The sequence below is a fragment of the Symphalangus syndactylus genome, chromosome 20, assembly GCF_028878055.3.
Source record: "Symphalangus syndactylus isolate Jambi chromosome 20, NHGRI_mSymSyn1-v2.1_pri, whole genome shotgun sequence".
NCBI lineage: Eukaryota > Metazoa > Chordata > Mammalia > Primates > Hylobatidae > Symphalangus > Symphalangus syndactylus.
Window position 1 is genome coordinate 47,505,011 of NC_072442.2, and position 14,849 is coordinate 47,519,859.

The 14,849-nt window shown below is 40.2% G+C and overlaps 1 protein-coding gene across 21 annotated transcripts in view; it reads right to left on the reverse strand.

The window, feature by feature from the left end:
- CDC27 (cell division cycle 27) overlaps nucleotides 1–14,849 on the reverse strand; it is a 65,102-nt gene that overhangs the window by 25,367 nt on the left and 24,886 nt on the right. For 12 of the 21 annotated variants that reach the window (XM_055257670.2, XM_055257671.2, XM_063629286.1 and 9 more), the window contains 5 exons: nucleotides 13,245–13,342; nucleotides 12,260–12,414; nucleotides 11,943–12,154; nucleotides 9,731–9,845; nucleotides 6,243–6,355 (listed from right to left, as the gene is read on the reverse strand). In XM_055257670.2, the coding sequence (XP_055113645.1) occupies nucleotides 6,243–6,355; nucleotides 9,731–9,845; nucleotides 11,943–12,154; nucleotides 12,260–12,414; nucleotides 13,245–13,342 (693 nt within the window). Of the gene's footprint in view, nucleotides 1–6,242; nucleotides 6,374–9,730; nucleotides 9,846–11,942; nucleotides 12,155–12,259; nucleotides 12,415–13,244; nucleotides 13,343–14,849 lie in introns of all 21 variants that reach the window. The other 9 variants (XR_008653166.2, XM_055257668.2, XM_055257667.2 and 6 more) reach the window with 3 other exon arrangements.

Here is a 14,849-nt window from a genome sequence, read left to right on the forward strand (position 1 = left end):
AGGGCCACCTTGCAGGAAAAAAGAATGCAAAATAGAGCTCAGTGGTCCCACTGTGTTGAAAAGAAAATGTTGAGAATTTGAGAAAGCCAAAGCAGCCAGAATTTGCAAGGCAGAACACCAGAGAGAAGAGAGAGCCACAAAGAGGAGACCTACAAAGATCTGCAGAGGGCTTCCCTAGAGTCTTCAGTTGAAAACTGATCAGTGTAGGTGTTTGAGTGTTATATAATAATTTGTCTGGTCCACGTCCCAGGCTCCTGAGATCTACTAAGTCCTTGGAATTCCTCAAGTGACAGGGATGGCTTTGTTATTCATTATGAGCTCCTGGGACCATGCCTGAATTTATGCTAATGAAGTAACTCCCAGATACTTTCTGGATGGGGGCTGGCCATGCTGTAAAGGTCAACCATGTGGCCGGGCATGGTGGCTCACGCATGTAATCCCAGCACTTTGGCAGGCCAAGGCAGGCGGATCACAAGGTCAAGAGATCGAGATCATCCTGGCCAACATGGTGAAACCCCGTCTCTACTAAAAATACAAAAATTAGCTGGGCATGATGGCGGGTGCCTGTAATCCCAGCCACTCGTGAGGCTGAGGCAGGAGAATCACTTGAACCCGGGAGGTGGAGGTTGCAGCGAGCCAAGATCGTGCCATTGCATTGCAGCCTGGGCAACAAGAGCGAAACTCTGTCTCAAAAAAAAAAGTCAACCATGTGATGAGAGGGCTGGGGCTTTGAGCCAGCAACACCAGCCTGAGCTCCTCTGGGAAGGAAATTGAGTTCAATCATGTGGCCAATGATTCCATCAATCATGCCTATATAACTTAAAAACCCTAATAAAAATTTTGAACACCAAAACTTGGCTAAAATTCCTGGTTTGTAAACATACTGATGCATTGGGAGGGTAAGTCCACAAAGAAGACATGAAAGCTCTGTATCAGGACTCTCCCATATCTAATCCTATGTATCTCCTGTGTCATCTACAATAAAAATGTAATCATTAAGTATAGCACTTTCCTGGACTCTGTGAGGTGCTCTAGCAAATTACTGAATGTAAGAGGGTAGTAGGAATCCTTAAATTTGTAGCCGGTTGGTCAGAAATGTGGCTGGCCTGGGGAACCCAGAACCTGCAACCGGGCAGTTCAGACAGTTCTTGTTGGGGACCGTGATCTTAACCTGTGGTGTCTGTGCTAAGTTTGGGTAGTTAGCATCAGAATTACATCATAGTACCATAGTGAAGAAACTACCCAAAGCTGGGGAAAGTATTACTGAAAAGAAGTAGACAGAATAATTACTGGATCTCACTCCAAGCTGGGAACAGCTCATACTTTCAATAGGCAGAGTGAAGAAACCTCATACTAAACAGGTTTTTGAGGAGAGTACTCAAAGGGTACTTCCTCAATGGTGGGACAAGATTAGTCCAGACTAAGGCTACTTTTGTCTGGACAAAATTTAAAAGGTAAGACCTGAAGGGATCAAGCTGTTTCCAAGCAACTTTACTGCATCTCAGAATAAAACTTTAAAATACCTAAAGGAATGCAAAAATATCCAGTAATCAACAATGTAAAATTTATAGCCAGGCACGGTGGCTCACACCTGTAATCCCAACTCGGGTGGATGAGGTGGGAGGATTGCTTGAGGCCAGGAGTTTGAGAACAGCCTGAGCAACACAGCAAGACCCCATCTCTGCAAAACTAAAAAAAAATTAGCCACATGTGGTATGTGCCTATAGTTCCAGCTAGCCGGGAGGCTGAAGTGCGAGGACCTCTTGAGCCCAGGAGTTTGAGATGCACTGAGCTATGATCACACCACTGTACTCTAGAGCCTGGGCATCAGAGTAAAAGACCCTGTCTCAAAGAAAAAAAGTAAAATTTATAATAACTGACATCCAATTAAAAAATACTAGGCATACAAAATAGCAGGAAAATATAATCTATAATGAAGAGGAAAAGTAATATAAGAAAAACTTAGAAATAACAAAGTAAGACTTAGTAGACAAAAACATTAAAAAAATACAAATATATCCTATACATTCAAAAACATAGAAGAGGCTGGATGAGGTGACTCATGCCTGTCAGCCCAGCACTTTGGGAGGCCAAGCCAGGACTCCTTCAGGCCAGGAGGTCAAGATCTGCCTGGACAACACAGCAAGACCTTGTCTCATAGAGACCTTGTCCTTGTCTCTACAAAAAAATAAAAATAAAAATAATTAGCCACATGTGGTGGCATGTGCCTGTAGTCCCAGCTACTCAGGAGGCTAATGCAAGAGAATCGCTTGAGTGTTTGAGGCTACAGTGAGCCATTGTAGTGTCACTGCACTCCAGCCTGGGTGACAGTGAGACCCTGTCTCAAAAAAAAAAAAAAAAAAAAAAAAAAGGCTGGGCGCAGTGGCTCACACCTGTAATCCCAGCACTTTGAGAGGCCGAGGTGGGAGGATCACAAGGCCAGGAGTTTGAGATCAGCCTGAGGAACATGGTGAAACCCCGTCTCTACTAAAAATACAAAAATTAGCAGGGCGCAGTGGCGCATGCCTGTAATCCCAGCTACTCAGGAGGCTGAGGCAGGAGAATCGCTTGAACCCGGGAGGGGCGGAGGGTGCAGTGAGCCAGATTGTGCCACTGCACTCTAGCCTGGGCAACAGAGCGAGACTCCATCTCAAAAAAAAAAAAAAAAGAAAGAAAACCAAATCAATCTAGAGATGAAAGAAGAACGTCTGCAATAAAAAAAAAAAAAAAAAAAAAACCCAACAACACTGGATGTGGTTAGTAACAGGTCTGACACTGCTGAAGAAACATTAATTTGAAGACACAGCAATAAACACTATCCAAAATGAAACACGGAGAGGAGAAAGATTGGAAACAAAAATGAAGAATTAGTGAGCTGTGGGGCAACTTCAAGCAATCTAATATACAAGTACTTGGAGTCCCAGAGGGAGAGGGTAAGACATGGACATATTTGAAGAAATAATGCCCCCAATTTAGCCAACTATTATGAAAACTATAAACCCACAGATCTAAGAAGCTCAATGAATCCAAAGGCCGAGAAACAAGAAAGCTACACTAGAGCACATCATAATCGAATTGCTTAAAATCAGCGATTAAAAACAAAACCTTGAAACAGAGAAAAGACATATTACTACATATAGAGGAACAAAAATGAGATTGACAGCAGATTTCTTGTCAGAAACAATATAAGCCAAAAAACCAGTAAAGCAACATCCCTAAAAAAATTTTCAATTAGAAATTCTTGGCCAGGCATGGTGGCTCATGCCTGTAATCTCAGCACTTTGGGAGGCCGAGATGGGCGGATCACCTGAGGTCAGGAATTCAAGACTAGCCTGGCCAACATGGTGAAAGCCGATCTCTACTAAAAATAAAAAATTTAGCTGAGCATGATAGCACGTGCCTGTAATCCCAGCTACTCGGGAGGCCGTGGCAGGAGAATCGCTTGAACTCGGGAAGCAGAGGTTGCAGGGAGCCAAGATTGCGCCACTGCACTCCAGCCCAGGCAACAAGCAAGACTCTGTCTCAAAAAAAAAAAAAAAAAAAAAAAGAAATTCTTGCCTAGTAAAAATATTGTTCAAAAATAAAGATGAAATAAGAAATTTTTTTTCTGATCCACAAAAGCTGAAAAAATTCATTACCAGCTGACTCGTACTATAAGAAATGATAAAAAGGCCAGGTGCGGTGGCTCATGACTGTAATCCCAGCACTTCGGGAGGCCAAGGTGGAAGGATCACAAGGTCAAGAGATCAGGACCATCCTGGCCAACATGGTGAAACTCCATCTCTACTAAAAATACAAAAATTAGCTGGGCATGGTGGCATGCACCTGTAGTCCCAGCTACTCGGGAGGCTGAGGCAGGAGAATCGCTTGAACCCAGGAGGCAGAAGTTGCAGTGAGCCGAGATTGTGCCACTGCACTCCAGCCTGGTGACAGAGTGAGACTGTCTTAAAAAAAAAAAAAAGAAATGTTAAAAAGAAGTCCTTCAAGGTGAAGGAAAATGATATCAGATTGAAATCTGGATCTATAGAAGGAAAGGACACCAGAAATTGTAGTTATGTGTGTATATATAAAATAGACTTCTTTTTCTCATTTAAAAAAATTTCAGCTGGGCGTGGTGGCTCATGCCTGTAATCCCAGCTCTTTGGGAGGCCCAGGCGGGTGGATCACTTGAGGTCAGGAGTTCGAGGCTAGCCTGGCCAACATGGTGAAACCCTGTCTCTACTAAAAATACAAAAATTAGCCAGGTGTGGTGGCGCATGCATGTAATCCCAGCTACATGGGAGGCTGAGGCAGTAGCATTGCTTGAACTGGGGAGGTGGAGGTTGCAGTGAGCCGACATTGCACCATTGCACTACAGCCTGGGTGACAGAGTGAAACTCCATCTAAAAAAAAAAAACAAAAAAACAAAAAAAAACAAAAAACCTCTATAAAAATATAACTGACTGTTTAAGGCAGAAACCACGACCACAATAATGCACTGTGGGGTTTATAACATATATAGAAATTAAATATATTACAACCATCCCTCCCATAAAGACTGAGAGAGGAGCACGAAAGTATACTATTGTAAGGTTCTGTGCTATACATGAAACGGTCTATTACTTGAAGGCAAACCTTGATAAGTTAAAATGTTTACTACAAACTCAAAACAACCTCTAAAAAGACAAAATAAAGAGCAATTGCTAATAAGGCAATATTGAATTGTACCTCCCCAAAAGATATGTTGAAGCCCTAAGCCCCAGTACATGTCAATGTGATTTTATTTGGAAATTTGGTTTTTGCAGATGTCATTGAGTTAAGCTGAGGATATCTGGTTGATCCTAATTCAATATAACTGTTGTCTTTAAAAGAAGAGGGAAATTTAGATACAGAAACACACACGGAAGATGACCATGTGAAGACAGAGGTAGATACTGAGTTATACTGTCACATGCTAAAGAACACCTGGGGTTATCAGAAGCTGGAGGAGGCAAGGAAAAATCCTCCTCTAGAGATTTTGGAAGGGATACAACCCTGCCAACACCTTGATTTTGGACTTATGGCTTTACAACTGTAAGAGAATAAGTATCTGTTGTTTTAAGACACTAAGTTGTGGTACTTTGTTATGGCAGCCCTAGAAAACTAATATAGGCAATTCAGGAGATAAAATGGAATCAACAATACAAAGAACACAAAATTATTAAGAGCGAATGTTGGCCAGGCACGGTGGCTCACGCCTGTAATCCCAGCACTTTGGGAGGCTGAGGTGGGAGGATCACCTGAGGTTGGGAGTTCGAGACCAGCCTGACCAACATGGAGAAACCTTGTCTTTACTAAAAATACAAAATTAGCTGGGTGTGGTGACGCATGCCTATAATCCCAGCTACTCAGGAGGCTGAGGCAGGAGAATCGCTTGAACCCGGGAGGCGGAGGTTGTGGTGGGCCGAGATCACACCATTGCACTCCAGCTTAGGCAACAAGAATGAAACTCCGTCTCCAAAAAAAAAGGAGCTGATGTTTATTAGTGTTAGTCTATTTGTTTGACTCTAAAGTAAAATGTACAAATCAGAAATTATTTTTACATATAATGTTGCTTTGCAGGAGGTCTCAAGTTCCTTCTCACAACAGAGCCTCAGGCAATCACTGCAAGCTGGCACTCAAGAGGATTAGACTTACCATTCTGGGAGCATTACAGGAACATAGAGGTCTTTTAGATAGTCAAGGAGGTATATGCACACCTGTGTCTGTTTTAAAATTTAGGTACATGTTCACAGTTTTAGAAAAGAGAAAGAAAATTGTATCTTTCTTTTAAAATGTTAGCTATAATCTATTGAGTCCTTGAAGAGGAAAAGAAAATCCTATCTAACACCATTTCTGTGTGGAAATAGATTCATTACTTGAAGTTTATTTGTCTGTTATTTTTATAATCTGTTTATAGACATGCATAATGTGGGAAGGGGAGTATGAAACCTATCTGTACCTAAACTATAGAGAGGGTCATGTGCATAAGAAGAGAATTACAAATCCACGAGGCAATCAGAGTAAACTAAAACGCTGCTTTAGTTAACTATTGTCTTCTGTGCATTACAAAACTCAACTCAAAATTACACTAGTGTTGTAAGTTAGAGGTTTCAAATTTTACATCTTCAAAATTTACAGTAGTTATTCTAGAATCCATGGGAGTCACTATCTGCCTAAACTGAAGAAATATAAAGAATCAAGTTTTATGGCAAGAAAAGTTGAATAATTACAATGATAAATACCTTGTTTGTGGACCAGAACTTTGTGTTTGTGCAAGAATTGGAGTTACCTCTCGGCTATTTCCACTCTGTGAGAAGACAGACTTTGTTCCAGTTTGGCCGATTCTGGCAACAGACTGTAAAACACGAAAAGTCTAAGGTTTGTGAATTATGGGCTGCACTGTAAATGATAAAAGACAACACAACGCTCCCATCTACATTTTCTCAATACAAGCAGCCATAATATACTGTCACCTTAAAGATAAATTATATCATTATTGTTAATTATTGTTATATTAGTATGAACATTAGTCTATTTCCTTGTTTTAATCTCACAGTATTTTTACCTCTATAATGTCTTTTCATCTTTCGCTTTTAGTTTCAAAGGCTAAAAATCCCCAGAAGCTATTCTTTTCATCTCATTGTGACCATCCTCCATTTATTACATACCTTCTCTACTTGGGGTTAAGTATTAAAAAATTTTAAGACAGCTAGATTCTCAAGATTTATGATTTATCTCATTATACACAGAAAAAAATAATAATACGATAAGATTTTATACTCCTTTGGCACTTGGTAACAGTGCTAAAGGAGTTCAGAGGAATAGATTTTTAAAAAAAACCATCTGATTACTTTCCAAAATCTAAGGATATTGTTCTTTAGAGTTAATATTGCTTAGTTTTTCTAATCTTCATTAATTGGTTTCTGTTCCCTTGGAGAAAAAAAATCTTTGCTTGGCTCTTCAGTCTTCTCTAATTTATTCCCTTATTTTTATTCATTTCTACCATCTAGCTTCTTTAAATGATCTATGACTATTGTTATCAGTGCACTGTTTTTCCCCTTTGGCTACCAGAGAATTTTCTTCAAAACTTACTGTTACCCTGATGTCCTGTACACAATCCTCAAACTGCATATTATAAATAATCACTAATAATCACTGTCTCATCAGATATGAAAACCTTATTTTAGCCTTTCCTGCATTCAACATCACTGATCATGCCCTACTTTTTGAAACTGTGTTACTTCCAAAACATTACATTATTTGTCCTGCCACTTCATTTGCTGGCCCCTTTATCCTTCTACTATTTTCAAATTAGGTTTACTCTGTTCTTCTTAGCTACTCTTTCTTTCCCTAGGAGAGCCTGGTCATTTTAATAGCTTCAATTATTATTTCTATCAGCAGGTCACATTTTTTCCTCTATGACTAACTTTCTACTGAATATTTTCATCTAATGTACCACCACTTCAAAATAAAACTTTGTAAGCCTTCCTCCGCCTTTTCCAAATTGGGATCACTACATTCATCCAAGGGACAAAACTTAAGTCAATTCTGGCCCTTCCTTATTTATCAAAGAACTATGTATACTGCACTCACTACCTGGTTTGATATTTTCAGTTGACACTGTATACAGACCGACATGCGTGACTTTTCTGGGAATGTCTTGTAATAAGGTAAGAGGAGAACAGAGGCAGAAGAGGATGAGACAGCAATCTTATCTGGGCACTAAAATCATGTGCCTGCCCACTGCCTTAACTTGCTTTGGTTATTATGGTTTTTTTTTTTTTTTTTTTTTTTTTTGAGACGGGGTCTCGCTGTGTGGCCCAGGCTGGAGTACAGTGGCGCGATCTCGGCTCACTGCAAGCGCCGCCTCCCGAGTTCACGCCATTCTCCTGCCTCAGCCTCCCGAGTAGCTGGGACTATAGACGCCCGCCACCACGCCCGGCTAATTTTTAATATTTTTAGTAGAGACGGGGTTTCACCGTGTTAGCTAGGATGGTCTTGATCTCCTGACCTTGTGACCCGCCCGTCTCGGCCTCTCAGAGTGCTGGGATTACAGGCGTGAGTCACCGCGCCAGGCCGGTTATTATGGTTATTATGGCTCTTCTAGTTTTTTTTTTTTTTTTTTTTTTGAGATGGAGTCTCGCTCTGTCGCCCAGGCTGGAGTGCAGTGGCGCGATCTCGGCTCACTGCAAGCTCCGCCTCCCGGGTTCACGCCATTCTCCTGCCTCAGCCTCTCCGAGTAGCTGGGACTACAGGCGCCCGCCACCACGCCCGGCTAATTTTTTGTATTTTTAGTAGAGACGGGGTTTCACCGTGGTCTCGATCTCCTGACCTCGTGATCCGCCCGCCTCGGCCTCCCAAAGTGCTGGGATTACAAGCGTGAGCCACCGCGCCTGGCCGGCTCTTCTAGTTTTGGCCTACTTCACCTGGCATGCTAACTACCATTTTGCTTTGCCTTCTTCGTAACTGTAATGTTTAAAACAATCTATACACAAACTATTTTGCAGTCCCTTTTAAGTATTCTTGGAGTTCCTATTATCACTCACTAAGGAGTTATTATAGAAAAATCTTTTGCAGATTCTAAGGATGTTCAGGAGTAAAATAGTAAAAAGCAACTATAAGAAGAAACATGTTTCTATTAAGGTAAACAGAGTATAACTGTTATTCACATATTAGTATGACTTGTTTAGCTTCCATTTCTTGAATATTTATGAAGCATGGCAATAGATATTTTATATATAGAGCCTAATTTAATTCTCACAGAAGTTACCTTGTGCCACAGATATGCTTTTTAAAAATGGTATTTTGGCCTCTATTTCCATATACGTATATAAGGGAACATTATAAGGCAAGAGCCTCAGCTGGGCAGTGACTCATGTTTATAATCCTAGCACTTTGAGAGGCCAAGGCAGGAGGATTGCTTGAGCCCAGGAGTTTGAGACCACCCCTGGCAACATAGTGAGATCCTGTCTCTATAAAATTAAAAGTTAAAAAAATTAGCTGGGTGTGGTGGTGTACACCTATAGTCGTAGGTACTTGGGAGGCTAAGGTGGAAGGATTACTTGAGCCTGGGAGGTAGAGGCTACAGTGAGTCATGGTCGCACCACTGCACTCCAGCCTGGGCAGGAGAGCAAGACCCTGTCTCAAAAAAAAAAAAAAAAAAAAAGCCTCATGAAACTTGCCGCAATATTTACTATAAGTATACTACCAAATATTTTTCATTTTCATTTTAAAACTATGCATCCATGATCTACCAAAAATCTTATTATCAGAAATATCTGGCTTTACCTGAGCAAATTTTTTTCATATAATTATTAATGTTATTAAAAAACATATATACACAGTGGTGGGCACAAGTAAAAACTATAGCAGACATAATTTCTATTATTTATATTCAAGTAATATAAACAATATTAATTTTGTTTTTTAAAAAGGAAATTAAAAAGTAAAAATATGATTATGTTTATTTAACTATATGCTGAAATAAACTAAATTTGTGAGATACAATCTTACTTGGCCAAAAGAGTAAGAAGTCTGTCTCCTACTATAACCAAGAGGCTAGAACAATAATGACATTATTTTATATTTAGATCACTCTCTACCTGCTGGGTTCAAATCTAAGGCAAAAGCACTTATATAAAGTAAGATTTTCCCTGAGATTACCTTTAAAAGATTGAAATAAACAAGTTGCTTTAATCAATATCCAAACTGCATTTTACACGGAAAATACCTTTTTTGAAGGGGCTCCGGTGGATGGCACATCAATTACAGAAGGTGTATTAGTGTAGTTTTGTAAATAGGATCCATCTCCAGGACTTGGGGTTTCTAATGGCAAAATCCCAAAACTGAGAAGAGGTTGAAATCAAGGTGTCAAAAAGTCATCAAGGCATATATAAAGCAGCAGTATACTTAAATTAGAAGGTCTAAAAGGAAGAGAATGGCAAATCAGTCTTAGGGACAGTGAGGATCTGAGGGGCAGATTAAAAATAAGCTGTGAATGTAGACTATTCCACCCACCATAACTAAAATTTAAAAAAGCTATCAAACAAGGAACTAAACTGAGCAAAAATTACTGATCTCAGGAGATTTATTAGAAATAAAGAAGAGTAGCTTTATAAATCTAAGATCCAAATGATCAGATTACTTCAAATTCTTGGAATTTATGGGATTTAGACACAACTACAGAGAAAATGTCTCTAGAGACCATTAGATAACTATAACTCTGCAGAGTTGTAATCTCATGGTCATGCTATTTTAGTAGTTCCCTGGCCTCAGGACCTGATTCATAGAATTTCTTCTAGCATATATATATATATTTTTTTTGAGACAGAGTCTCGCTCTGTTGCCCAGGCTGGAGTGCAGTGGCATGATCTCAGCTCACTGCAACCTTCATCTGCTGTTCAAACGATTCTTGTGCCTCAGCCTCCCAAGTACCTGGGATTACACGTATGTGTCACCATGTCGGGCTAATTTTTGTAATTTTAGTAGAGATAGGGTTTCACCATGTTGGCCAGACTGGTCTTGAGCTCCTGGTCTCAAGTGATCTGCCCACCTCAGCCTCCCAAAGTGCTGAGATTACAGGCATGAGCCCCCATGCCCAACCCATTCTAGCACATAATTTTTCATTTTGATACTTTTGGATATGTATCCTCTGGGCTGAGTTCCTGTATTTATACATACATATACTTCTAATAATTTTGATAAAATATTTTATATTAATAGGTGTGACAGCTAGGTTCAGTGGCTCACGGTAATCCTAGCACTTTGGGAGGCCACAGCAGGAGGATCACTAGAGGCCAGGAGTTCCAGATCAGCTTGGGCAACACAGCAAGACCCCATCTCTACAAAAAAAACTTAAAAAAATTAGCCAGGTGTGGTGGCATGTGCCTGCAGTCCCAGCTACTCAGGAGTCTGAGGCGGGAGGATCACTTGAGCTCAGGAATTTGAGGCCGCAGTGAGCTATGATTGTGCCACTGCACTCTAACCTGGGTGACAGAGTGAGATCCTGTCTCAAACAAAAAAAGGTAAGCGTCAAATTTCCTCCATCTTTCGGAAAAAGGCACTTTAACAGTAACCAATGGTGCCCTGATTATAACATTTCATGAGGCTCACCGCTATCCAGGAATGCACAGCCATAAAGACAGTATTTTTTAATGTGCTTACTACCTAATTAAGGAGTATTTCAGAGTTTTAAATTTTTCTCCAATTTTTTTTTTGAGACGGAGTCTTGCCCTGTCTCCCAGGCTAGAGTGCAGTGGTGCCATCTCGGCTCACTGCAACCTCTGCCCACTGCAACCTCTGCCTCCCGGGTTCAAGTGATTTTCTTGCCTCAGCCTCCCGAGTAGCTGGATCTATAGGCGCGTGCCACCACACTCGGCTAATTTTTTGTATTTTTAGTAGAGACGGGGTTTCACCATGTTGGCCAGGATGGTCTCCATCTCCTGACCTCGTGATCCGCCCACCTCGGTCTCCCAAAGTGCTGGGATTACAGGCGTGAGCCACTGCGTCCGGCCAGTCCAATATTCAATTTTTTTTGGCTCCATCTCGGCTCACTACAACCTCCACCTCCCGGGTTCAAGCAATTCTCCTGTCTCAGCCTCCCGAGTAACTGGGATTACAGGCGCCCGCCACCATGCCCAGCTAATTTTTGTATTTTTAGTAGAGACAGGGTTTCACCATGTTGGCCAGGCTGTTCTCGAACTCCTGACCTCAGGTGATCTGCCTGCCTTGGCCTCCCAAAGTGCTGGGATTACAGGCGTGAGCCACTGCACCTGGCAACATCATTATGTGCTGTTTTTTACTTCATTTTCTGAAAACAGAATGCCCCTGTTTCCATAGTGATTTTGAAGTTGCTGTTGTAATAATCTGCATTACTAACAATATGAGTTATTATAAGATCATTTGGTATTATAGCACATTTGAAAGTATCTTGTTTGACTTACCTTGGGGTTAATGGACTAAGAGCTGCTGGTCCTCCTAATAAACTTCGACCAGTTTTTGGTTTATTTTGAACCTGTTTAGATAATATGGAAGTTCCTGTTCCCAGTGGGACAGTATCAGGTGAAATTACAGCTGAATCAATATAAGACACTGAGGAATCTGTATTCAAGGAGTACTTTGAATTGGAAGATTCTAAATTCAATCTGTTTAATTCCTGAAACAGAAAATTTCTACCAAGTCATTCACAATATATTATTTAGTTCAGATCATTCTTTGTAGTTTTCATAATATTTTGAACACTAGAATATAAGACACTTACAATTGTGTCCTGGGGTGTTTCCGTAAGAACTGTCTCAGGCTGTCTGTGAGATAAACTATGATTAGGTACTTGTGTTGTGCAAGAGTTGGGCAGACAGTTGCTAAAGTTCTGTAAAGATGTGAATTTAAATGTTTGGTCAGGATCTGGCTTTTCACCTGTGAAGACAAAAAAAAAAAAGTTTGTCTCTGAGGAAGTGAGGAATACATGTTTTTCAAGTATGCATAAATCAGTGGAAACAGGAAATTTTAAAATCCTTATCCAAAATTTTAAAATCTCCTGTCCACTTCTGCTAATCAAATTTACCCCCAAAAAGCCCATCTATCAATATATCATAAAAGTTTAACAGTAAGATAAAGCTGTAAATTCAGAAAATAAACTACAAGAACACTAATTTTAAACATAACAAATCACAGAAAAATGCAGATTTCTGTGTTTGTTTTAAAGCTGAAAATAACTAGATCTCATTTTTCTCAAAGTAGGAGATGAGGTTGAAGAGTTAAAACCCATTATATTTTACAGTAAAGGTTGAAGCCCTTCTATATATACATAGATGCAACAATGCTGAAAAATGGTCCTTTATGTATCCTAGGCCAAATATACTGAGAAATTCTCTCTCTGTACTGTTCAGGTCTTGTAAGTTTCTGCTCCAGGCATTCTATTAATTGTATTAGAAATTCTATTAATTTTCTTATTCAGAAAGCAATTTTGCTAGTGTTAAACACACAATATAACCCATTCTAGAGGACAACAGATACATGAAAATAGATTGGCTAAACAAAAGAATCTACTGGATTTAATCTTTGTGTAATTTTCAGTTATATGATTCTTGAAACATACCTAATATTCTAACTTATTTTTTATTCTCAATTTTAACTTTGAAAAATATTTTTCTTGGGGGTAGATGATCTGTATTGCTCTCCAAAAATTAAGTAGCAGGAAAAAAAGGAAATGGGAACCCACCCACCTCTCAACTCCACCCACCTACCTATTTCACATAATGATTCAAAGGGAGACCAGAGGAAAGGATTTAAACTAAGGCTCTTTTGGTAACATTCTGATCCTTTGGCAAGCCGATCTGTCTTGCTGTGGAGAGAAACAAGTAGATTTAAATAAGCTACAAACTCCAAAACTTTTATCATAAATTTTCGTATAAAAAATAAGGTAAAAGTTACAGAAGTTTGGAGAGCACTCTTTGTGATGCTTCTCTAAATTACCAATTTCTCCTATCTGCTAATCTCCAAATCAAGTCAAGTTAAAGCACACAGAACATGAATCAAAAGAAATGCTTACAAAATAAACTATCGTTGCCTTCTTGAATATTACTATTACTTTAAACTTCCTGTCAGATACTAGAGTTATTGAGGGAGATGTGAAAAACATCCAAATTCTTCAGTATTATTCTTAATTTTTTTTTTTTTTTGGACAAGGTCTGGCTCTATGATACAGGCTGAAGTGCAGTGGCATGATCTTGGCTCACTGCAACCCCTACTTCCTAGGCTAAAGCCATCCTCCTACCTCAGCCTCCTGAACAGCTGGGACTATAGGTGCGTACCACCATATCCGGCTAATTTTTGCATATTTTGTAGAGACCAGGTTTCGCCATGATGCCCAGGCAGGTCTTGAACTCATGAGCTCTGGTGATTTACCTGACTTGGCCTTCCAAAATGCTGGGATTACAGGTGTGAGTCACCACACCTGGACTTTTTGTATTTTCGTTGAGATGGGGTTTTGCCATGTTGCCCACCAGGCAGGTCTCGAACTCATGAGCTCAAGTGATCTGCCCACCACAGCCTCCCAAAATGCTGGAATTACAGGCGTGACCCACCACAGTTGGCCTTAATTTTTAATATAACATTCCCAGTGGTAATTCTGAAAGTGATTTAAATGCTTTAAATATAGCATACATGATCAGGTTTTTTTTTTTTTTTCCAGGCTTAATTCATTTTATTTTTCTTGTGTAAAAACCCTATGTTGTAGCCACAGCTGAAGCCTGGGTCCTCTGTACCGAGACTCTGGTGTGGGTCTTGACAAGGTGGTCAGTGAATTCCCGATAGGGAGACTTGGTGAATACAGTCTCCTTCCAGAGGTCCGGGGTCAGGTAGGTCTTAGAGAGTTTCACTCTTGTTGCCCAGGCTGGAGTACAATGGCATGATCTCAGCTCACTGTAACCTCTGCCTCCCAGGTTCAAGTGATTCTCCTGTTTCAGCCTCCCCAGTAGCTGGATTACAGGCTTGTGCCACCACGCCCAGTTGATTTTTGTATTTTTAGTTGAGGTGAGGTTTCACCATGTTGGCCAGGCTAATCTTGAACTCCTGACCTCAGGTGATCTGCCCGCCTAGGCCTCCCGAAATGCTGGGATTATAGGCTGAGCCACCCTGCCTGGCCCCCATAAGATTATAATACCATATTTCTACTGTATCTTTTCTTTGTTTAGATACACAAATATTTACCATAGTGTTATAACTGCCTACAGTATTCAGTAAGGTAACATGCTGTACAGGTTTGTAGCCCAGGAGCAATAGGTTATACCATATAGCCTAGGTGTGTAGTAGGTTACACCATGTAGGTTTGGGTATATGCACTTTATGAT